The 24,046-nt window shown below is 37.9% G+C and overlaps 1 protein-coding gene across 10 annotated transcripts in view; it reads left to right on the top strand.

The window, feature by feature from the left end:
• Window positions 1-21,200, top strand: part of SEC31A (SEC31 homolog A, COPII coat complex component) — a 60,478-nt gene extending 39,278 nt beyond the window's left edge. For 2 of the 10 annotated variants that reach the window (XM_064485824.1, XM_010983520.3), the window contains 8 exons: window positions 1,182-1,308; window positions 2,955-3,296; window positions 10,814-10,852; window positions 12,481-12,539; window positions 13,555-13,812; window positions 16,183-16,302; window positions 18,890-18,961; window positions 20,353-21,200. In XM_064485824.1, the coding sequence (XP_064341894.1) occupies window positions 1,182-1,308; window positions 2,955-3,296; window positions 10,814-10,852; window positions 12,481-12,539; window positions 13,555-13,812; window positions 16,183-16,302; window positions 18,890-18,961; window positions 20,353-20,532 (1,197 nt within the window). In that variant the 3' untranslated portion in view covers window positions 20,533-21,200. Of the gene's footprint in view, window positions 1-415; window positions 509-1,181; window positions 1,309-2,954; window positions 3,297-10,813; window positions 10,853-12,480; window positions 12,540-13,554; window positions 13,813-16,182; window positions 16,303-18,889; window positions 18,962-20,352 lie in introns of all 10 variants that reach the window. The other 8 variants (XM_064485834.1, XM_010983553.3, XM_064485829.1 and 5 more) reach the window with 5 other exon arrangements.
• Window positions 21,201-24,046: the final 2,846 nt, after the last annotated feature.

The following is a 24,046-nucleotide window of genomic DNA, read 5'->3' as shown; positions in this document are numbered from 1 at the left end:
AAGAGAGCTTACAGCAATATGTTTAGAGATCTGCTAGTAGCATCAATATGATTAATGCTTCAAAATCACTTTTTTACTCAATTACTTTTTTTTTCCCCTGGAATGTCTTCTTTCCTTCCCTACTTACAGAGCCTACCTTTCCTCCCTTATTCTTGACACTTGAATGGCATTGTTCTTTGTGCTTTGATTTAGTTTTCATACTGATTTTTCTGCTATCTCCCTCCGCCCTTTTTATTGTGAATGTATGTTTTCTTTTGGGACCCCAGCTACCTTGAAAGCAATTGCCTGACTAATGTATGCTATTTTGCTGCTCTTATTTTTTGCTTTGCATCTGGCTATTAATGCCTTTTTTTTTTCTCCTTTTAACATTATCATTTTTTATTTTCTGTGATTGGTATTTCTTTGTTCAATTCAGGTTAGAATTGCCCCCACTGTCACTACCTGGAGTAACAAAACTCCTACCGCCCTTCCCAGCCATCCACCTGCAGCCTCTCCCTCTGACACACAGGTATATCCTTCATTATTCCTCTTTGAGCAGAATTCTGCTCACCTAAATATATAGTTATATATTCTCTACCCAGCTCCCTCAAGTTCCCATCCCCCATCTGTCTGTCTGCTTATTGCATTTTAATGCTTTTAGGATGCAAGAAGCAGTTTTTAATACAGTTAATTTATTTTCTTATCCCTCTCCCTGTCTTTTGCAGTTCTAAATTGACTTGAACTAGAAAAACATCAACCAAGGTTCTAACAGTGGTTTAATGCTGAAGATTTTCTTTTTTTTTTCTTTTTTTTCTTTTTCTTTTTTTTGATCATTGCAGAGAAGCAACAATTCCCTTGTGGCATTTATACTTATATTTCTGAGGCATTAGTTGTGGATAGAATTTAGTAGAGATGGAAAATCCTAGATTTTATCATAAATATCATAGATACTGTTTTATGAGGCTATTAGCATCTCTTGCCATTCATTGCAATTATTACTTTGGACCTGTCTAATCTTTAAATCACTCAGAAAGTGTTGCTCAGAAAATGTGTCCTGAAGAAGATAGAATGCACAAAATACAATATTTTTTACGCAAAGTTTAAAAAACAACAACAATTCCATTTTAGAGATTATAAATCCATCTGGTAAGGTTCTTGGTTCCAAATGTAATCCTCCCTTTTACTATATTCTCATTTCCTAGGGAGAAAATCCTCCACCTCCAGGTTTCATAATGCATGGAAATGTTAATCCAAATGTTGCCGCAGCTCAGCTTCCCACATCTCCAGGTCATATGCACACCCAGGTACCACCTTATCCACAGCCACAGCGTAAGTAGTATGACCCTAAGGTTCTGTCACAGCAGCGTGTCTCACCTAACGTAGTCACCATTTACTTTGAAGCTCCAAAGCCGTGATCAAATCAATTTTAACAAGTAAAGAAAGAACCATTCTGTGTTGGGCTTGAGTCTGTAGAGACACATGGTTTCCCTGAATCAACATACGAGGAAGCAGCTTCCCTGTCATTCCATTCAGAGCAGTTGACTCCTGTTCCTGAGCCTTACTAAGACCCATTAAAGAGAGTCAATTGTCCCATGATTTTGGTATAAAAAAATAGAATTTTAGGAATTATTTGGTACATATTCTTTTCCTTCAGGCAGGATAACAAGCCATTTTGGTAAAAGTGGTTCCAGGTGACATTTGTTGTTGTTTTCCATTTACTTTATGATTATTATTTTTTTAAGAAATAGACTATTTTTTAGAGCGGTTTTAGGTTCAGAGCAAACTGAGTGGAAAGAACAGAAAGTTTCAGTATACCCTCTGTCCCCATGCACAATCTCCCTCCCCCACCACAGACATCCTACATCACAGTGATCCACTTGTTACAGTCAGTGAGCCTACAGTGATACATTATTATCACCCAAAATACATTACTTTAGAGTCCCTCTTGGTGTTGTACATTCTATGAATTTTGACAAATGTATAGTAATGACATGTTTCCCCTATTGGCTTTCATTTTTTTTTTTTTAGAAAATACTTATACTTGGAAAGTAAAACATCACCACTATTTTAAAATTTAAAATGAGCAAAACCCAAAAATCTCAAAAGGGAAAGTTATGTGACTGAATGAACTATTACAGAAACAAGAGGATGTTACCTAGGAAGAACTAATCTTACTGAGCACGTTCTCTGCTAAGATGGATGTTCTTACTTAACGTGAATACAGATTGAATATGGCTTTTCACTCAATGCTCAATATGAAAGAGCTGTCTTCAGAGTAGTACATTTCTACTAGATTTCCTCTGCAGGGGTTCATATCTGCCACTGGTTACATGAAAGGTAATGGTATTTGGGTTCAGGTCTTTGCATTAAAACATTAATTGGCTCCCTGATGCTTACTCACTGTGAGAAATACAGTAATTGTTTTGTCAGAGATCATAAGAGTTGCCTGTTCATCTGAAACTGTGTTCAAACTCAGAATTTGAGTAGCCGATGACTTTACTGTATGTTGGAGAAGATACATTTGATTCACAACAATAATGTTCACTGTTGAGATCTTGAGCTGCCACCTAACTCCCTTACATTTCCTGTAAAGGGAACTGCTTTGGTGTGGTTATTCCTGCGTGGTTCCATCTAGTGGCCAGTAGGTGTCACTGCAGTTTTTTCATAGGAGCAGGACATCTCATGAAAGGGTCAGTCTTAAAATTCCTGGGCCTGAATGTTCACAGATTTTCATAGCCAGCAGCAGCCTGGAGGTGGCAGGGTTCAAGTATTGGATCCAATGACTTTTGGTATAGTTAGGGCATCCAGACTATCAAAAGCATAACATATTTTAAGTGGTACTGTTTGGTTGTAACTTACTGTTACTAGAAGAATGATGAAAGGAACATCCTTAGAATGAGATAACTTTGATTTTCTGTTGCTGTCTGAATAAATTTGTAACTAATTAAAATTTCTGTTTCTTCTCCTTGGTGTAGCTTATCAGCCAGCCCAGAAGTATTCCTTCGGAACAGGGGGGTCAGCAGTGTATCGACCTCAGCAGCCTATTGCTCCTTCTGCTTCAAACGCTTACCCTAACACCCCTTACATACCCTCTGCTTCTTCCTACTCTGGGCAGTCTCAGCTGTACGCAGCACAGCACCAGGCCTCTCCACCTGCCTCCAGCCCTACTGCCTCTTTCCCCCCTCCCCCTGCCTCTGGAGCATCCTTCCAGCATGGCGGACCAGGAGCTCCACCGTCATCTTCAGCTTATGCACTACCTCCTGGAACAACAGGTACACTGCCTGCTGCCAGTGAGCTGCCTGCATCCCAAAGAACAGGTCTGCGCTTGAAAGGGATTTGGTTTGGCTCCCTCCTTTATTTGTTCATGATCACATGGGTGGATGGAGGGGAGTTATTTCTAACTGTAAACTGGGTCATGTGAGGTATTGACTGAATTTTTTATAACAGATTCTAAAACTGTTTCTAAAAGTATGATTTTCCCATAGTGAACTTTAGTTGCTAAATGAGAAAAGCTTTAGAGCTTTCAGAAGGGTAACTGTATAATCTACCATTGAACTTTATTTTAGTGGTGAGAAATTAGTTGGCAAGAAAGTACTGGTTGGAAATAGATTTACTTGACACTCATTTCTTTACTAGAGCAAAACCATGCTCTGTGTTCTTCCTGAGTTTTCAATTTAAAAAATTATTTGTGCCTTAAATTCATTCATGGAGATTAAACAGTACAGGGTCTTAATGGGGTAGTACAAAATTTTAGAATTATGTTTATTTATAAAGTTGAGGAAGGACCTAGGTATGTATATTGAAAGGAAAAAAGGGAGAGGACACAACTCTGACAGAATCTCTAGGCCAGCAGACAGGCAGTGTACAGTAGTGCAGTGATTCTCCGTTAGGGCAACCCCCCCCCAAACATTTTGAAAATTTCTAGGCATTTTTGCTGTGCTGGTTGGTATTATAGTTCTACCTGAAATTTTCTGTTTAAAATCATAACTTTAAAAGTATTTTTATAGTAAAATACACGTTTTATAAATTCTTTTTATCTCGTTACAGTTAAAGCATTACATTAATTTTTTGTAGATAGGTGATAGTATCTGATTTTCATTTGGAGATTGTAAAGGAGCCTCAAAAAGAGATCAGTGAATCGGGGTTAAGAAGCACTAACACAGTGGTTTAGAATGCAGGCTTTGGAATCAGACTCCCTGGGTTTGTATCCCAGCTTCACTCCTTTTTAGTTATGTGACCTTGAATAAGTTACTTAACTTTAAGCCTCGGTTTCCTCATAATAATAATAATACCTACTCATAAACTTATGAAGAATATTGAATACATTAATACATTTAGGGGCAATGACTGCAAAAAATAGCTGTGATTACACAAAACCTCGCTCAGAATTAGAGCTCTGTGCTTTTGGTATTTGAAAATAGTTTCTCTTTCAGATTATAACTGGTGGTTTTGAACTAGAGGGGCAAAACATTTCTCCTAATACTAAAGTTGCTCCTAGGAGTCCAGTATGTATTTTTCTCATTTTATCTGCTAAGCAACAACTTTAATTACTGAAAACATTTATTATAAAATAGGATTTATTGAGAAAGTATTACTTCTAATAAAGTCTATGGATGCAGAATTATATACATATCTCCTTCTCTCTTCTTTGATATATAATATTCAATTCCAGAGTACTAAAAATCACACACACAATATGTGTCACCCTTTACTGCACAAATAAAATTTATGTAATTTTCAATGCAGATAATTCAATAAATTGATATTTAGAGAGGAGTGCTAATTTAATTGAGAGTTCAAAAAGTTACCTTTTAAAACCTGAATGAGTAAAAACAGTATCCATTCTGAATAGTTGGGTAATAGAGTTCATGAGTGAAAGCAGGATGCAGGTAAATCCCCACATAGAAATGTGGTGCAGGGAAGTAAATTATCACTTACTGCACATACATTGGACATGTACCAGCACTTGCCATATATTGTCTTATTTAAGTCTCACAACCATGAAAAACAGGAATTTTTTTTTTTAATTGACAAGGGGAAGCTTCAGTTTCCTGGGGTTATATAGTGTTTTCATGATTGTACAGTGATAGTCTCCAAGTAGAGATACAAACCCAGGTCTCTCAGTCTTCAAAGCCCGTTGTTCATTCTTCTTTACCAGATGGTCTAGTCCTGATGGAAGGAACAGAAAGCGCTATCAGTGCTGGAATTACAGAAGCATTTAGCATCACTATTTTAAGCATTTGTTACTTCATCGTCTAAATTAAATGTTTGCATGGGTATTTTTTCTTCCTTAAGCAAAAGTTCGTTTGGCCATGAGATAGTCTTTGCTTATGTACGAAGTAACAGTGTTCTAACCTGGCTGAGAAGCAGAGTAACTAATAGGAAGAAGCCGTACATTTTTCAGTATTCAGCATGGACTAAGCTAGCTGCTTTGTTGTCTCTTGCATGTTATTAGTCCCTATATTTAAACTGTTACAGCTTTACCTTATTTTATTTTTTGATTTCCTAAAAATTTTGCTTAGGTTATACAGATAATTGTGACTGGAAGTTTTATCTTTGTTTTAATATGTCTTAAATTATATCATGGTATTCTCTAGGATTTGGAAATTCCGTTTGTCCAGTGGATTATTGATAGACATTAGGATTTTCAAGCCCTCTAACTATTAAGGAACCACAAGATTAAATGCCCATGGCTCAGAGAAACTAATATTGTAACTATCAAAACATTCATTCAGTAAATTCTTAATGAGACCTGTTCAGTCTATAATCAGAATTATGCCAGGCAGAGGTAAGGAGGCAGGAAAGAATGGTACATTTCTGGTGAACAGCACACTGCTTTGTTATAAATTGGAATGTAAAATTTATATTTGGGCCAAATTTTGGAAAATATTTAATGTCAGGGCTAGAAGTCTATTATAGGAGTTGGAAATACCAAGGGGCATGGTCAAAGTGGTACTTTTGGAAGGTTAATCTGGCAGTGGTCTTACAAGATAGACTGTGGGCAACGTGGCAGAGTCAGAGGCAAGGGAAACAGGCACTCTCCCACTTCTGGGTATAAAGTGGTAACAGCCTGCGTTAGAACAGTGCAACGTTGTTTCAGTGGTGGCAACGCAACAAGCAGGAAGTTTTCCTGGTTTTACTGTCCAGGATAGTCTCAGATAGATAACGTAGTGCCCTTCCTTCCTTCCTTCCTTCCTTCCTTCCTTCCTTCCTTCCTTCCTTCCTTCCTTCCTTTCTTTCTTTCTCTTTCTTTCTCTCTTTCTTTCTCTTCTCCCCTTCTTCCCTGGTTTAATGTGTGCTTGTTACTAAGGGAGAGCACTTTGAAATACGAAGGCCCAAGGATTTTACTCAAAAAAATTGTTTTCTGAAAAAATGACAGGCCTGTACACCAGAAATTGACACAACATTGTAAACTGACTATAACTCAATAAAAAAAAAATTTTTTTTAAATGACAGGCTATCATGAAACTGTCTTTGAGTTAACAGTATTGATTTTGTTCAATGGAAAATCTATCTTTGTAGTGTGTTCCTTCACATAGAAGAGTCTAGAAAGGACATAATACTGCATACTTTCATGAAACAGTAAAGTGCACTGAAATTTTTTTTAAATTTTCTTAAACATTCCTTAGTTAAATATTAAGTACCTGGTGTTAGCCTTGTACATAAAAGATGGGAGTATGATAGCCTTCTTTACTTTTCTTTGGATAATTCAGTTTTACCTTGTGTCATCGGAAAATGACCTCAGGATTCATTCTTTCTAAATTTTAATTTTTAATTTTGTGACCTTTTTTTTTTTTTAATGTGACATGCTAGATTCACAGGGGAAGGGGGAGTCATATTGTTAACAAGTATGCTCTATTCTCTCCGTCTCAAATTATCTTCTAGCCAAAAGTCTTCATACTATACCACTAGTATTTTTCTGTGAACCCACTGAAAACTATCTCAGCCAGTGCACAGATCCTATTGTTCTGCTATATTTCTGCTCCTGCAGAAAATACCTACAGTAGTTCCCAGTGAGAAGTGACATCCAAGAAAGGACAGTAGCAAGTCCACTTCTGTATGTGAGACCGAGCAGTTCCGTCTTCCTTCCCCAGAGACCCTGTGGAGAACTAATCCCTACTCTAAGGTGGATACGGGTCTCCAGTATCCAGTGACACACATACTCAGGTTTTAAATTAATTTCTCCTTGATTTTTTAAATCTTTTACTGTAGGATTTTGAAAGACCCCCCAAATAGTATAAAGAATAAAACTGAAATTATCTATAATTCTACCACCTATATATAACCACTAATAATTTTGGTCTATTTATTCCCTTCATGCACATGTATACATACATATATACATATATACATAAACATATATATATATATATACACACACACGAATATTTGTATGTACTCATGTATTAAAATTTTTTTAATTTGGTAGAATACACATAACATAAAAGTTACCATTTTAACCATCTTTAAGAGATATTAAGTACATTTACATTGTGGTACAATTATCACCACTAACTACAGAACTTTTTTGTCACCCCATACTGAAATTATGTAGCCATGAAAAACTCCCCATGTTCCCCAGCCCCTGGTAAGCACCACCCTACTTTCTGTCTCTGTGTATGTGTTCTAGATACTTCATATATAAGTAGAGTCATACAATTTTGTCCTCCTGTAACTGTCGGTTTCATTGTGCCCAGGATTCATCTGTGTTGTAGTAGCATGGATGAGAATTTCCTTTTTAAAGCTGAATAATATTCCACTGTATGTATATACCACGTTTTGTTTATCCATTAATCTGCACGTGAGCATTTTTTTTTAATTGAAATACAGTCATGCATGTGGGCATTTTGACTATTGTGAATAATGCTATGAATATGAGTATACAAATATCTGTTCAAGTCCCTGCTTTCATTTCTTTTGGATATATACCCAGAAGTGGAATTTCTGGATCAAATAGTAATTCAATGTTTAATTTTTTGAGGAACCACCGTACTGTTTTCTATAGTGGCTGCGCTATTTTACATTTTCACCAGCAATGCATTGAGTCTGATTTCTGCACATCCACACCAACACTTGTTTTCTGGCTTTTTTCTTTTAATTCTAGCCATTCCAGTGGTTGTAAAGATTGTAATATCTTATTGTATGCATGCATTTTTAAAGAATTGAGATCATAACTCCCACACAAATACACTCACAATTTACATCTTACTACTTTTCTTAATATTACACCATGAACCATTTTCCATTGCCCTTTAAAGTCATGTCATGTTTAAAAAGAAGGTAAGAAGGAGATTTATGCCCATTTTTGTAGTTTTTTTGAAAGGGTTAAGACTTCTATCTTTTCTTAACAGTTTTATGAGAGAATGATGTTCAAGATTGGACTATGCTGTGTTGATTTTTAAAATTTTGACCAAGAGTATCATTTTGCACATCTATAATGAGCCCCCATGATACTGTCTCCTGAGATGTTCATGTTCTTTGTGTAGCTTTACCTACTGTTGCTGTTAAAGTGTATCTCTATAAAGTAGAAGTCAATTTAATTGTGTTTTTTAAAAGTGATATTTAAACAATTTAAAGATACAAAAGCAAAAAGATTGAAAGGGGTTAGAATTATAGCTAAGACAAAGCTGTGTGTTAAATCGGTAAGAGATTCTAACAAGGATTTTCTGGGCTGAAATGAAACATGACTAAATATGATTTATGGTTTGATGTTAGGAGAGGCTAGTTAGGCATATATTTTGGAGGGAACTTTGATTATTGTACAACTGTTACTTTCTGTTCAATAGACAGCTCCAGCCTCAGGTAATGAGGGGTAGCCAACTGGTTGTATGTTCCTGTTGAAAGTCTTTTTGCTTCTGATTTCATTGTTTTACTCCTAACGTTCAACTTGATTTGATTTCATTATAACTTTGGTGTCATTTTACCAAAGGGTCATATGAAATTGTCTCACGTACTTTTTTGTCCTGCTAATGGTTGGTGACATCAGGATACCCTCTCTAGCTTTAACATCCAGGGATGAGGTCACTGCTGTGAGAAGTTAGAGGGAAAACTGGTCTCATCTTCTGCTCCTGCCTCTCAGGGGGCTGGGGAGGAAGGCATGTTGTTGAGACTGTTCCCTAAAAAAAAAAGGGTCAAGGCCAAAGTATTTTCAGTACTTCTAGGGTTTGAATTCCGTCGATCCCCCCACCATACCAAAATCTGAGGATGCTCGCGTTCTATAAAGAGGCGCAGTATTCGCATGTAACCTATGCCCGTATACTTTAATCTCCAGATTGCTAGTAATACCTGATACAGTGTAAGTGTTATGTAAATACTTGCCACAAATCCACGTTTTGCTTTTGGGAACGCTCTGGATTTTTTCTTTCCTGAGTGTTTTCGATCCTTGGTTGGTTGAAACCGCAGATGTAGATCCTGGAGGTGGACTGTATGTTGTTCCCCCTCGGGCTTATTAACTATGGTGCCATGATATCATGTCTTGCATGGGGAGTTAGACTGTGAAGTCACTGTTTAAGACAAAAATAAGAAATCATTTACAGTCAGTTATCCTTGATCACTCCTTTCTTCAGTTAAGACCCCACTGAAGAAGTTGGCTTATGATTAGGAGCCATAATGTATGAAAAACATCTGTCCATAAAGCTCCACACAGTGAGATTTCAAACTGGGATTACCTCTCTCCCCTCACATTTTGCTGGGGCATGGGCTTGAGTAGAGCTCAAACTGAACTGAACTCACCAATTAATTGCTATATTCTCTTGATTCCTCTCCCCCCAAGTAAAGATAGTTGAGTTCCTGTAAGCTGTATGTCCATATGAAGAACCTCCACTGCATGCTTTTGATTGAAGGCTGGGCCTGGCCCAGCTGTGAATATCTGACAAATTTAGAGTTGCTGTGTTAGTTTTCAGCCTTCTTTCCTCTTGTCCACTGCCAGAACCTTTAAAGCTCTTAAGAGAATGCTCTTGGTTTCTGGAAGACATATGCTAAACAGTCTGCAAATCTGTATATTTTTACAGAAAAGAGCATATGAAATGGTTACATATTTACTGGGCCTGTTCCCATTTATTGTCACACTCATCATGTGACCCGAGAAATTACAGTTTCTCCAGAATGCAGATACCTGGGGCTCCCCAAATCCGGCCGTAAAGTGGCACCACCTTGTTAAGATTGTCTGACGTGCTTTTTATGTGACAAGCGTCGTGCTGAAATCTGCACAATAGTGTAGAAATCCTCCCATTTTTCTTTAAAACCCTGCTACTTAAAGTGGGTTTTGACCAACAGCCTTGGCATTACTTGGCAGCTAGCTGAAACAATCCAGTCTCAGGCCCTATACTATACCTAGTGAATGAGAAATAGACATTTTTACAAAATCCTCAACTGACTTATAGTCACAGCTTTAAATAATATTAAAATGGAGACAGTTATAATTTGTTAGGAAGTGATCTTTTCCCCCTCCCACCATGATATTACTGAGCTTCATTGATCAAATAGCAGAAAAACAGTTCATGCAAACAATTAGGGAAATAATGTTATTTTAAATAGGAAGGAACAAAAATTTAAAAGAGACAGATGGCACAGTAAGAGACAAAACTAATGTTTAAGAGTTAATTGGATCTGAAACAATTTAAATGAATTTGTTTTGCTCACAAGTTGATTACTTTCTTAATTAGATAGGAGACATTTCACATGACTTGATTAAATAGTTAAAGTTTCATTCCCTTTTAAAATTAGATTGTTCTTTCTTGGGGTTGATGGAAGAAGAAACAATTATAAAATGAGTAGAGTTTAGAATGTCTTTGATGATAATACTGTGTAAGTGACTTTTACATTTTGTCTACAGAAAATCAGTCTATGCAAGACCAGGCATCTATATTGGAAGGTGAACTGGTTACAAAATACACCTTTGGAAGGCTTTGAATCATTGAATATAATTAATGAATGGACATTCACAATTATGCATGTGAACTTCAAAGCTGATGATATCCTAAATCTGATCAGTATCATTTTTTAAATTTGGCTTTTTAATTGACTCAAATCTTATAACTGATTGAATTAACATAGTGGCACAAATGATCTTAAATCATAAACGTGTATTTTATATAGACATAAAGACATAGCTATACCAAGATTGTCTTAGATATAAGAAAGATTAGAAGGTGATGGGAGCTTTGAATGATTAGTCTCTGTATAACCAGAACTTTAAGAATTTACTAAGCAGATAGCAGCATATGGTGTAATACTTCATGATTAGCTCTTGAGTGTTTTGAGGCTCATTTGACATTCTGTTAATTCTATTTTTAAAATCAAGGCAAATGAGTGCATGCTGGTTACAAGATTTTGTTTTTAAAAAGTTTCTACGACATTATGTATGTTCCTTGGTTTGCTAGGCAATTTTGTTAAGATTTAATATCGTGGATAGCGATAAAACAAGCAAGAGGTAAAATACTGAAAGAATGTTTAATTTATTGAAAGAGGAGTAATTTTTTGCTTTTACATACATACACACGCAGAACTCAATAAAATATAAAATGATTATATTGTGATTCAGCAATTATCCTATTTCTGGCATGTTTAATTCCTTTTTTCTTTAAAGATACTGTCATTAAGATACTTAATGAGTTATGCTATTGATGTCCATTTCTCACTGAGATTTTGAGGGAATTTTTTTGAGGGAGGAGGAAACTCACTAAAGGTGATAGTAGTTTAATTTTATATTTGCTACCAAATTTTTGTGTGTATGTGGCATTAAAAAAACTTATTACAAATATTTGAATGCTATTCTCTGTAAGTAATTTCTAAAGCAAAGATTGTAAAACTTATGTTGTGTAGTTGGGCTCTGGTTTTTTTTTTTTTTTTTTTTTTGATTTGCTTATGCTGAATTGCTTATGTTAAATTGCTCTCTATTTCTTGGGAAATAAGAGGTTGCTGCTTTTTTCTTTTTGTGTATATGTTGACTATATCAGAAGCCTTTTTTTTTTTTTTAGCAGACTCAACTGATGTATTTTTTTCTTTTTTTCGTTTTTTTGTTGTTGTTTTTTGGGTTTTGGGGGGGCCAATTAGGTTTATTTATTTGTTTGTTTTTATTTATTTATTTACTGGAAGTACTGGGGATTGAACCCAGGACCTCGTGCATGCTAAGCAGGTGCTCTACCACTGAGCTATACCCTGCCCCTGTTTTTTATTAGGAGAGAATTGTTTGATCTTTGAAGATTATATACCAATATAGGCATAAAGACTTCACTATTCTTAAATTTAGCACAACTCTTTTACTTAAAAGGAATTAATGTCAAGATATTTTGCTTTCTAAGCCAAGTCCTTGTGATTATTAGAGGTAATGAATTTGAGAATCCAAGGCTACATAGTGACACTAGCAGCTCAGCTGGTAAAACTTTTGTTGACAGTTATCTCAGGATAAAGTTAGCGTTTGAAGGTATTATATGATGGATACAATTTAGTTTTCTCCTTTTCAGGATTCTAAAGGAAAATGCCCTCTATTATCTGTTATAGGTCCTCAGAATGGTTGGAATGATCCTCCAGCTTTGAACAGAGTACCCAAGAAGAAGAAGGTACTAGAAAAAGATGTCTATTCAGTGCCTACAGATGTCCTGTCAGTCATGTACCCACCTGAATCACACTACACTTCACTGTTCTTTTTAAAGGCAAAGCTTAAATCATGATATACTTAATGAGTGCATTTCAGCTTACTAATCCGTGAAGGGAAGGAAAGAAAGCACAAAACAATATGGTGGTGTGAATCAAACCCCTCTCAGAAAGCAAGATGTAAATTCCCAGCACATCTCTTTGAAGGGGTAGGAAACAAATTTGGTTTTGGGTTCCAGCAGTAACCATGAATTTGTAATTATATTTTGGACTCTTTTTGTCTATCACATAGAACATGAATGAAGAAATAGCCTTGTAGCTGAGCATAATTTAGATGTCTGTAACTGTTCAGAGCTGTTTGAGCATAACAAGGATTCTTCTCTCCTTCTTGTACCCCAAGCTGTTTTCTACTTTTTTTTTTAACTCCTAGTGATTTCTGTCCCCCAAATATAATAATGAGAGGCCAGAACATAAAATCGGGAGATACTAAATGAGTGAAAAAAAATTGGGGTCAGTGATAATCAGAAACTTAATCTACTACTTTTAGTGTGATTGATCACTAAGTAAATATTGTTAGTGATCTAGGAAAAGGGTATTACATCTGATCACATTAAACACACACAAACACACATTTGGCTATCGGATCCAGTATTGCTAGGTGCAGTTTTCCAGACTTTGACATCCTCTTTCAAAAACACCATGGTTTTGGCTCCCCATTATGTTGGTTAAAGTGTGAAAAGCAGAGGGGAAACTGAGAGGTCCAGGTTTACGGTCAGAACCCTCTTAGCCAGTTTAGCTCTACTTTTATGTTTTACTCTAGAATTCTTCAGAAAATTTCATTTAAAGAAAATTCTACTATTACTAAAATTTTTTTTAACCGTGAAATAGTCTAACTCCCTTATTTTAAGCTAAGAAAATGTTGCTATTTTGGGGGGGATTTTTTCCTTACTCTTGGTACTTTCTATTTCCATCTTTTAAAAGATGCCTGAAAACTTTATGCCTCCTGTTCCCATCACATCACCAATCATGAACCCCTTGGGGGACCTCCAGTCGCAGATGCTGCAGCAACAACCTTCAGCTCCACTGTCAAGCCAGGCTTCGTTCCCACAGCCACATCTTCCAGGTGGCCAGCCCTTCCATGGCGTACAGCAACCCCTTGGTCAGCCAGGCATGCCTCCGTCTTTTTCAAAGCCCAATATCGAAGGTGCCCCAGGGGCTCCTATTGGAAATACCATCCAGGTAACAGTAAATCTGTATAACTGGGAGATGACTCTATCTATTTCAGTACTTATTTTAATCTGCTAACTTTTATGGTTACACCTTTTTTAATGAACTTCTCAATTTGGCTTCAAGTTAGACAATTTAAGTAAAAAATAGTAACTTTTTTTTTAATTGCTCATATATGTATATTTTTCAATTACATGGCTATATACAAACTTTCTAGAAGGGGCTTATATATTTACTACTATATGTTTACAATAACTTGGTAATTGCAGTATTTTATTTGACCTAATCAGCAGCCACAATTTGCTTCATTGAATCCGTATTTGCATCGAAGGTTGCTAAGCAAAAGCTGTTTCCAAAGGTTTTTTTTTCTTTTTAATCTTTGAAATGTGAAATAAAGTGCAGTGAGTTATATCTTTTCTCGTGTATGCGTAAAAGCTAATAATACAGCCATATCTTCGGATGGAGATTTAATTTGTATGCTTTTCACATACAAACAGTTAGTTGGAAGGGCTCCAGATGATGAGAAATCTATCACATTTCCATATAACTGACGTAGACATACAAAGGTAAACAATTTGATCTAGTCATGAAAAGCAGAGAGGTTGGGTCACACTGCAACCTAAGAAGATGAAACAAATTCCTGCCCAAGTATAAAACTAGTTCTTCTGCCTGTTTTTGTCTTTGACTCATTGAAGTCAAGTTTGTAAAGACTGGATCTCTGTCACAAGAGTGTACTTTGCTGTTAAGAGATAGTTTTGCCTAAGGAACTTCTAAATATTAGCAGTTGCATTATAAAAACCAGTGTTTTGATGGAGGTAGGAGGACCTGCTTCTTTCCAGAAGAATATATATTATAAAGATGCATTGTTAATTTTTATGATTACATATCTATGCTGTTTGCGAAGCCATTCACTTTTGTTAAGAGCTGGGTGCTCATGCTGTGTTCACCTAGACTAGAACCTAAGTTACCATCGAAAGGGAGAGCTGCCTGGATGTATGTGTTCAGCCAGGCATTAATATCCAGCTCCCTGCCCACTTGGATGTCTCTGAGGCACCTCACACTCAACATACCCACAACCTAATTCATAGTCTTCCTCCCAAACCTAGTCATCTTTTGGTGTGTCTTATTTGGATTAATGGCATCGTAATCCTTTCTGTTTAATCCAGCCAAAAACCCAGGAATCACGTCTATACTCTTTGTCCTTTAATCTGTCTTTCAGATCTATCCCCAAGTCTTATTGATATTACTTTAAAATATCTGTCCATTCCCTGCTCTACGTTTCCAGTCTGGTCCATGCTACCTTCGTCTCCAGTCTTCAGTAGTGCAGAAGCCTCTAACTGGTCTGCCAGCATCTACTTTGACCCATCTCTTATCTGGTCTTATCTCCTCGTTGCTTAAAACATTACAGCTTCCCATTGTTCTTGGAATAAAGACCAAAATACTTCACGTTGTCTGGAAGCCATCAGCTCATACTCCTCCTTGCTCTCCCTCTGCTCCAGCCATACTGGCCTCCTGTCAGTCCCTTGTATCATGATCCTTCCTTTGTACACGTTTTTCTGTCTGCAGTGCTTTTCCTTCCCAATTTAATTGGTTAACCCCTACTTATCCTTCTGGTATAACTTTCTTAAAGAGCCTTCCCCTCAGTTAAATCCCAGTTATGTTGTCTGTTGATTCCACTAATGTTAATCACAGTTACTGTGCATTTATGACATTTTTAAACTTTCTTTTCCATTAGCCTGTAAACTCCCTGAGGGATGAGCTTATTTCCACGTTGGCTCACCTATGTGTACCCAGCGCCTGATACATAATTGGCTCAATATGTTTGAATGAATGAACTAATCAATTAAAACTTTAAAAAATGACACATTCCCTCTTGGTTTTCCCATGTCTACATTCAGTAAGATCATGATCTCTTTTAACCTTTGGCTTAATCTTGCAGTTTAATTATACCCCAGTTAACAGCCTCTAAGAGTAAACCAGGGAAGACTGTCAGGATGAACAGAAGTGAGCCAACAAGCAGAGCAGGAAGCAGCCACTCCATCCTGCCACCTCTGTAAATGCCTGTTCTTTTCATTTCCCGCTGGCACAGGTCTCCTCCCTATCAGTTTTGTACAGTGTGATTAACATCTGTTCCATGATTAATCAAATGCTTTATATCCAGTCCTACTTTTGAAAATAGAAGCCGTAGGAAGAGTGCCTGTATCTTCTGAATACCTGATTTTTATTTTTACTTATCCCAGGTGATTTCACATGTTAATTTTTCTTTTGATTTTGAATAGCCTGTCTACAAGGTAGCTGGTTTCTTTTTATCACAGATTCAGGGTTTTGTGTATAGATAGCTTCTGGTCATTTCTAGTCATTTTGTGGTATTATTTCTTTCAGCATGTGCAGTCTTTGCCAACAGAAAAAATTACCAAGAAACCTATTCCAGATGAACACCTCATTCTAAAGACCACGTTTGAGGATCTCATTCAGCGCTGCCTCTCTTCAGCCTCAGATCCTGTATGTATTTTTTATTTTGCTTATTCAAAGAATCCCTTTTGGACCTCTTCTGTAATTATTGTGATTACTGTATTTATATAATTATGCATGCATACATAATTATTGTAATTATATAACATATCTTACAAGGTATATTTGGAAGTTTATACACAAGTAATAAAGCTAGCACTTACATATCATCTGCTTTACATCTAAAAACATTTAATTGTTTTTTATATATAAATGTATTTAATCCTTAGAACAGCCTCATAGTAGGTAGATTTGTCATATTTATTTTACAGAGAGGAAGTTAAAGCAAGAAACAGTTACATAATAACCGGAGTCAGAGCCAGCTTTCAAACCTAGTCTGGTTCCAGACTTTGTATTCTCAGCTACTAGGCTGCACTGCGTCTCATCCGCAGACCTCATGTCTGGCACAAAAATAGAACAGAGTGGTGGTATGCAAGAGACTCAGATTTGGAGTTTCTTTTTGAGCTTACATCAAAGCTTTTAAAAGTAGATAGACAATCTTTAACTTTGTAAAGATCTTAAAAATAGTTAAATGTTTTAGATATTAGAGTCATATTCATAATTAAAGCAACTGATTTTACTTAGTTTACTAGAGGAGGCCTGTGTATTGGCAACAACAAAAATTCCACAAAGCCAGTCTTGTTTTAGATGAAATTTCAGTTTCTGCCAACAAACATTGAATATATTTATTTAGTCACTGGCCACTTGTCTGCTTGAAAAAACAGCTTCTGGAATTTGTTGTTTCATCAAACATTGAGGATTAATGTGTGCAGCCTTCTGCTAGTCTTTTGGAAAGCAATTCCCTATACTGAAAGTGTCAGGAAAGCAGAGGCAGGGAAAGGTCAGCATAAACTTTAGCACCTGGCATCCTGGGCGTGATGGAAAGACCAAGCTAAGAGCAGAGAGCAGGTGAAGCTGATAAAGCAGGTAGGTGTACAGTTATCTCCTGTGCACACCTCTAATAGAGAGATCACCATCACGCAAAAATAGAGAGTCCTGGGGAAAATTCCAGTCTTCCTTGGGGCATGAGTCAGTCAGTGTAAATAGAGGTTGGGAGGACACACAGTACACGGCCCAGCTTAAAAAAATTTTGTTGAGCTTAACCTCCTCTAGGTCACCAAATCATCCTCCTTCTGGTTACCCAGGAAGATGGGTACCCTGGGAAGGTTACCCAACAGGAAGACAAACTGTTTCTGAAACTAGCTGGGCGAGAAGTTCCCGTACTGCCCAGGGAGCCCGCCCGCGGCGGTGGGGCCCCCGCTGGTAGCTGGTGGGGTTAACTTCGCACCCTCCACAAAAGCCCATTTTAATCAATACTTGAATTCATTTTTGTAGTATGGCTTTATTCCTGTTTTCACTTCAGTTGTTTCTAAACAGTGTGATCTGGCAGCACAGCTTAGTTTGTATGGTGACGCTTGGTGGCTTGTCTCTTCCTCTCCCCTCCTCTGGCGCACTGACATCCCTTCTCAGCATACCAAGAGCGCGTCAGCGGCCGAGACTTTGCTCCTGCTGCTCCTTCCGCCTGGAGCTCCTCAGCCGCAGTACCGCATTGGTCCTCCTCCTCCTTCCTGCCGGGCTTCTGCTCCGATGCCCATTAGCCAGCAGGCTTTCTTACCACCTCATACCCCCCAGCGCTTCTGACCCCCTCCCCCTGTTAGCTTTTCATCTTGGCACTCATTACCACCTGACAGGCAATATATTATTTATTTAGCATCCTTTTCCCACCCACTGGAATACGAGCTACACGAGACATAAGACTGCCTGGCACAGAGTTGGCACTCAATAAATACTGGAAAGTGTTGCCACTTCTAAGGCTGTTGCGTAATGTAGGTCATTAAGTTAATCACAGTATAATTTTAAACCTTCACTTTTAGAATAGTTTTCTCTCATTTTACTTACGGTACTAGGATGGGGATAGGACTCCTTAATTTAAGAGCTTATTTTAACACTTCCCTCTTAAGAATCTTAAGATAACTAGGAGAGAGTTTTCTCTTTTTGGGTTTTGGATTTTTGGGGGGTTTTTGTGGGGTTTGTTTGTTTTTGTTTTTGCTTTGGTGTTTTAAAGGCCCAGAATAAGGCAGAATTAAACATATCAAATGTGACTGAGTGTATGAGAAGTATTTTTGAGGTTAAAAAAAGATTCCTCAGTTCACCTGTATGTTTGCCTTCTGGCGCCCATAATGTTCATGGTGTTTAATTTACAGTAACTGTTAGACCTTGTCTGTAGGACACTGACCCACTGCTGCCTCCAGCCGGCCCTCCCTGGTGCTTGTGGATGTAGTGCAGTTGTACACACACTGCAAGTGAGTTTGCAGTACTCGTGAGGTCCCACCAGCCCTCCAGTCTGCACACCCGGAGGAAGGGGCTCATCCTGTCCCCTCCCTGCAGCAGTAGATTACTTATCTCCGTTTTGATCATTTGTTCAAGTGTCTTGGTCTTAGCTATCACCATTTCTTTAAAAAAAAAAATGAAGCTGTTCAATATCATGTCTGTAAGGTTTAGTGAAATGAGATGGGCCTAGTCCTTCAGATAAAAGTTACTGTTTGAATATAACATACCTGTTTTTCCTCTCCTGCAGCAAACGAAGAGGAAGCTAGATGATGCCAGCAAACGTTTGGAGTTTCTATATGACAAACTTAGGGAACAGACAGTAAGTGTGTAGAAAAAAGGATTTATGATAATCATTTATTCTTGGCTGCCAGTAAAGTGTTTCGTCAGCACTTGCATGTAGTGTGTTTGGGGGCAAAGCAGTCAGGACAGTTATAGAATGGGCTTTGCTGTAACTGTCTAAACCAGTTTCAGTCACTGGGGATAAGGGGATGGGGGGTTGTGTGTGTATGTGTGATTGAGATGGAGAGAGAAGTTTTAGCCTTTTTTATAACAAAGAGCACATATACAAAATGGCCTGTGTTGGCCCTAAGGTAACTGGCCTTTTGTTCATTTTTATGTCCTTTAAATCAAGAAATAAGAGAGTGGACAGACACTCTGTATTCCAGAGACCAAATCTGTAATCTTTCTCATAGTCTAAGACTCAGATCTTTTTCTTTTAGAAGAGCTATGACACAAAAGCACAGCCAAATGTAGCCGCCAGTTGAGCAGATCAGTGTGCTGTAACTATGAAGACGGTCAGCAGTAAGGAGTAGACACTGTGTCTTCTGTTCTTTTGTCTCCCACCTCTCAATTCCTTTCTAGAACTGTTTTGTTAATGAAAGCACTAGGAGAGAAGAAAAGAATTGAGGCTTTGTCATGTTTTTGCAGTTTAGCATTCCTCTTCCCCATTCCCCACATCAGTCCCATCAGATAAAAATAACCATTTATCTCCTGAGAACCAAACCAGAGAAAGTTGATATAACAGTGGCGTGGTCCATGGACTGATCCAAAGTAAAGTCTTCTCTAAAAAGTATGGGTGTGTAAGCCAAGTAATGACATGAAGAAACACAAAACTGTAGGTCTTATGGTTTTAAGAGATGATGGGATTATAAAAAGCAGGTAAGAACTGGCAAATTGAGTACATGCTGAGGACTGTTGCCCTCCTAATGGAAGTGGACCAAAAGTGCAGGGTTTTTGTTGTCGACAGACTGGGCCCTTACTTGGAGATGTCATGATGAAGAATCTTTAAACTCTTCCATGTGCATTTCATGTCATCCACAGTTGTGACTCTATATCTAAAATAATTGAAGAATTAAAGCTCTCAAGTGGAGAGAGACATTAACATTTCAGCTTAGGGGAGGAAATCTGACTTCTTTTCTAAAAGAAAAAGACCTGGCTTAACATACGTGTATAATTCATAAATAGTTTTCTTACATAAGTCATTTTGTCACGGTTCTGTTTTATGATTTAAGTGTTGCTTGGTCTGAGATGCCTTCTAGAAATGCTCAGCAGTTTGTACATTTTTTATGTTTATTTCAAGTGCCTCTCAAATATTGGCATTTAGTGTTTGTAGAGGGGTCGCATGTAAAATTCTCCGTTATTTTAATTCTTTGTCTTTTTTTTAAAATTTTTTTTCTTTAATTCTTTGTCTTGATCCCACCTTTATTTCAGCTTTCACCAACGATCATCAGCGGTTTACACAACATCGCAAGGAGCATTGAGACGCGAAACTACGCAGAAGGACTGACCATCCACACCCACATAGTCAGCACCAGCAACTTCAGTGAGACCTCCGCTTTTATGCCCGTCCTCAAAGTTGTTCTCACCCAGGCCAATAAGCTGGGTGTCTAAAGGACAGCTTCACGCTCAGCCAATATTGCCGTTTTTCCAAAGAAACATGTTTTAAAAAATAAGATGTGTGGACCAATCCTCATTAGCATGTTTCCATAGCAGCCAGTCAGGAACATTTACATTATTTCTGCAGATAAACTCACCTTAGACCTCCTCAGAACCCTGGTGCTTTCTTTTGTTTTCATCTTTTGTTGCCCGTGGTGATGATTTTCCTATTCTGCAAATAACGTATTTGCTGGATTACACATAGTACATTTTCCTGAAGTGTTCTGATAAAGTGTGGTTTTTGAAACCTCAGTTTACTTTTTGAAAAGGAGCCTTTGGTTATACATAAAGCAAAGCTAAAACTAAATCTCGTTCATGTCCGCCCTACTTTCTCCATGTCAATCAGATTAAAGTGTGTAATCCTGTTTTTGTGTTTGTAGTCTTTTTTTTTAAACAGCTACTCACAGTTTAGTTTAATCTCTGTTTTTTTGTGTCTTTGGCTTCACTTTAGTCCTGAACAAATAACTAAATCTAGAGGCTGCTACATAATTTTAAGCAAATATTAATGAAAAGTGGAATCACCAGCTTTAAGTATCTATAGGAAAAGATTGAGCATTTTCATTCTGTAGAATGCTTTGAACTTTTTCTATTAATAAATGTTTTCAATATTCTATTTGTTTTAAGATTGACTTGTCTCCATTTTATGTTTAGAAATTTATTCACCCATTTTTTGAAAGTTACCTATATGTCTGAGGTTTAAGTTCAGAAAGAAAACATGAATTTCTGTCAGCCTCCTGAATCTAAGCCAAATATTTTTCAGCCAGTATTTTGATTGATTTCATTATAATCTATCTTAAGAGCAGTATGGCAAATAAGAGAGAATGGTCTTTTGAGAATCTTGAGGAGAATTAGATAATAATAATTTTTCATTGTTTAAACAATTTTACCTAAATGGGTTAGAAGACTAGAAGTTAAACACTGTGACGACCGTGGAGATAGAGGTGCTGTTTCAAGGAATAAGAGTAGTTCATCAGACTTCGCAGCCTGAGTGAAATAGTTTGCACGAACCTCTTAATTTCCTTTGCTGGGATTCCCTGCTTGCCAAATAAACCCCTCTCTCATAAATAAAACTAATTCAGTTTTTGTCTCAGGACAGTTTTATAACTAAGAAAAGGAGGACCTTGATAGCATGTGTGAGCACTGGAGCCTCTGGGATGGGGTGCCCCTCAGTCTCCTGGGAGTTTGGTGTCTAAGTCAGTCCTACGACTCACAGAAATGACAACTTGACCTTCTGGGCCTGACCTCAACTGTGGAGTCAGCCCAAGACCCAGTCTGAAGAGCAGGCTGGTCTCTGGTAATTTTTTGATGTATTGCCCTCATGGTTAGGATTTGTATTATGCCTGCATGATTACCTTGACATGACAATGGCATAATTGGCAGCATTTTACAGAGAAATAAATTCCCAAAAGATGAGAAACAAGAGTAGATGGCAATGGAGCCCTGACCAACCCCACAAATTTTACAAGCGTGAGCGTAGAAACTGTCTGCCACGAACGTCAGAGCGGCTGTTCTCCTTTTTCAGTGAAGTGTTGGGATTTTTTTTCCGTCTGTGGAGACATTTCTCCACCCGGTGAATAATTCTAGAGAAGTTTCATATAAATGGATGGAAGTTAGAAGAGCTGAACCCAAAATACTGTTCAGTCTCTGAAGTAGGAAGATAGGAGATTATGGAGAGTGGTTTGTTTTCCTGAAGAAAAGCGAACCAGGAAAGGGGTGTGAGGGAAACTGGTGGGCGGGCTGGGTGCTTGCTGTGGGATGGAGCAGGTCTCTGGGGATGTGCCTTTTTACACTGTGCCTGCTCCTCTCCACCCTGCATGGGACCTTTTGGGCTGGGTTGGATGCACTCTAGGCCTCATTTGAGAATCTTTATGTGTATGGGATACACTGCTGATAGAGGTAGTTGTTCATCTGCATCATGTGGCAGCGGGAAAAAGTTGTGAACAGCTGCTCTACACCTGACTAGTGAGAGCCCAACAAGCCTGTGTATGTTCCTTTGGATTCAGAAAATTCCCTTGTATCCTGGAGGACAGAAAGATACAGTGGGATTCCTGGCAACCAGATGCACGCTAACCCCTGCCTGAAAGAGAAAGGGAGGGATCGTGACTGGTTAGCACTTTTCTGGTAACCACTGGTCTCCTGAACCAGACTTGGGTTCACCTGGGAATGACTGCAAGGCCATCTGTTAACTCTTCGGCCATGGTGGAGGTGTCATTTGGAACCACCATGAAGATTGAGCAAATAGCACCTGCAACAAATACATATATACTCCCCTTTATTTTGTTGTTCCACGGCTGCAGTGGCAACATTTCCAAACATCACTTCTGACAAATCTGTAGGGGTGTTTGTCAGATGCTGAAGACGTCACAAGTAACATCTCATCATTCAGTGAATAAGGACTCTGTGCACAGGAAGTCTTACCTATTTGATCTTACAGATAAATGCTCCAAATCTTTCAACCAAACTAAATTACAAAGGAAAAGCAATCAAATTAGCTTTACAGTTCCACTTTTCCTGGCACGCTGGTGGTTTTACATACATCTCCTAGCATCTATTCTGCCCAGGGCTTTGGTGACCCGTCCATCGGCTCGGGCTCAGGTAATGTGGGGCACCAGTGAGATGATCAGGCTCAGACTGCGCCGTTCTGAAATTTCCAGCTGTTTGCCTTTCCCCTTCTGAGAGGTATGGGTGTGTGGGTTTTAAGGTGTTGGGACAGATCTTGAAAAATCTAATAAAATCAAACAAAAGGAAACAGACTTTGGTTTACCTGTGCTGCCTGTTTTTTGCACTCTGGATTCATGTTTCCAGAGACCTGTTACAGTGTTTAGCAAACAGTGTGAATGAATCACCTAGGATGACTTTGTACAAACGTCATTACCCAGTAGTGTCTGAGATCTTTATTTTAACAGAGCTACACTCCCTGTTGCATTTGAATTCGACTTTTGACTGACACTCTGCAGGTCTAGAAGCCTCCTGTTCATCAGGTAGGCCTGTCTCTGCTTTTATTGCTGGTGCCTTGTAATTTCCCAATCTGTGAGCTTTCTAAAACCACCTTTTGTTCTCGGTGGGCTTGCACCGTGCAGATAGGAGGGGGAGTGATTTCAGAATCCTTGTGAAATAAAGCAAACCTTCCTATTTCAAAAAGACCCAAGAATTTGTTGGATTTTTAGTTCTTATATGTGAAGTTAAACTTAATGAAACTTATAGCTCAAGCATGTCTACATTATCACTTTATATTAGATTTCCCAGCTCCTGAAAGTAGCATCCTAGTGTTACTAACTTGGTTTCTTTACTTAAGTAAATATTTATAAAGTGCCTTATGCAGTTCAATAGAGACCTCATGTCCAAACAGATGTGTTTCCAAGTCAGCAATGTAAAATCAATCAGTAGGAATCCTATCATAGGAAAAGAATGGATTCAAATTTGATTAGAAGAGGAAAGTTCCAGACCTTTTTTTTTTTTTTTATAAATA

The sequence above is a fragment of the Camelus dromedarius genome, chromosome 1 (genome assembly GCF_036321535.1).
Source record: "Camelus dromedarius isolate mCamDro1 chromosome 1, mCamDro1.pat, whole genome shotgun sequence".
NCBI classification, from domain to species: Eukaryota; Metazoa; Chordata; class Mammalia; order Artiodactyla; family Camelidae; genus Camelus; species Camelus dromedarius.
The sequence above is the reverse complement of the archived record's forward strand: the minus strand, read 5'-3'. Positions and strand labels throughout refer to the sequence as shown.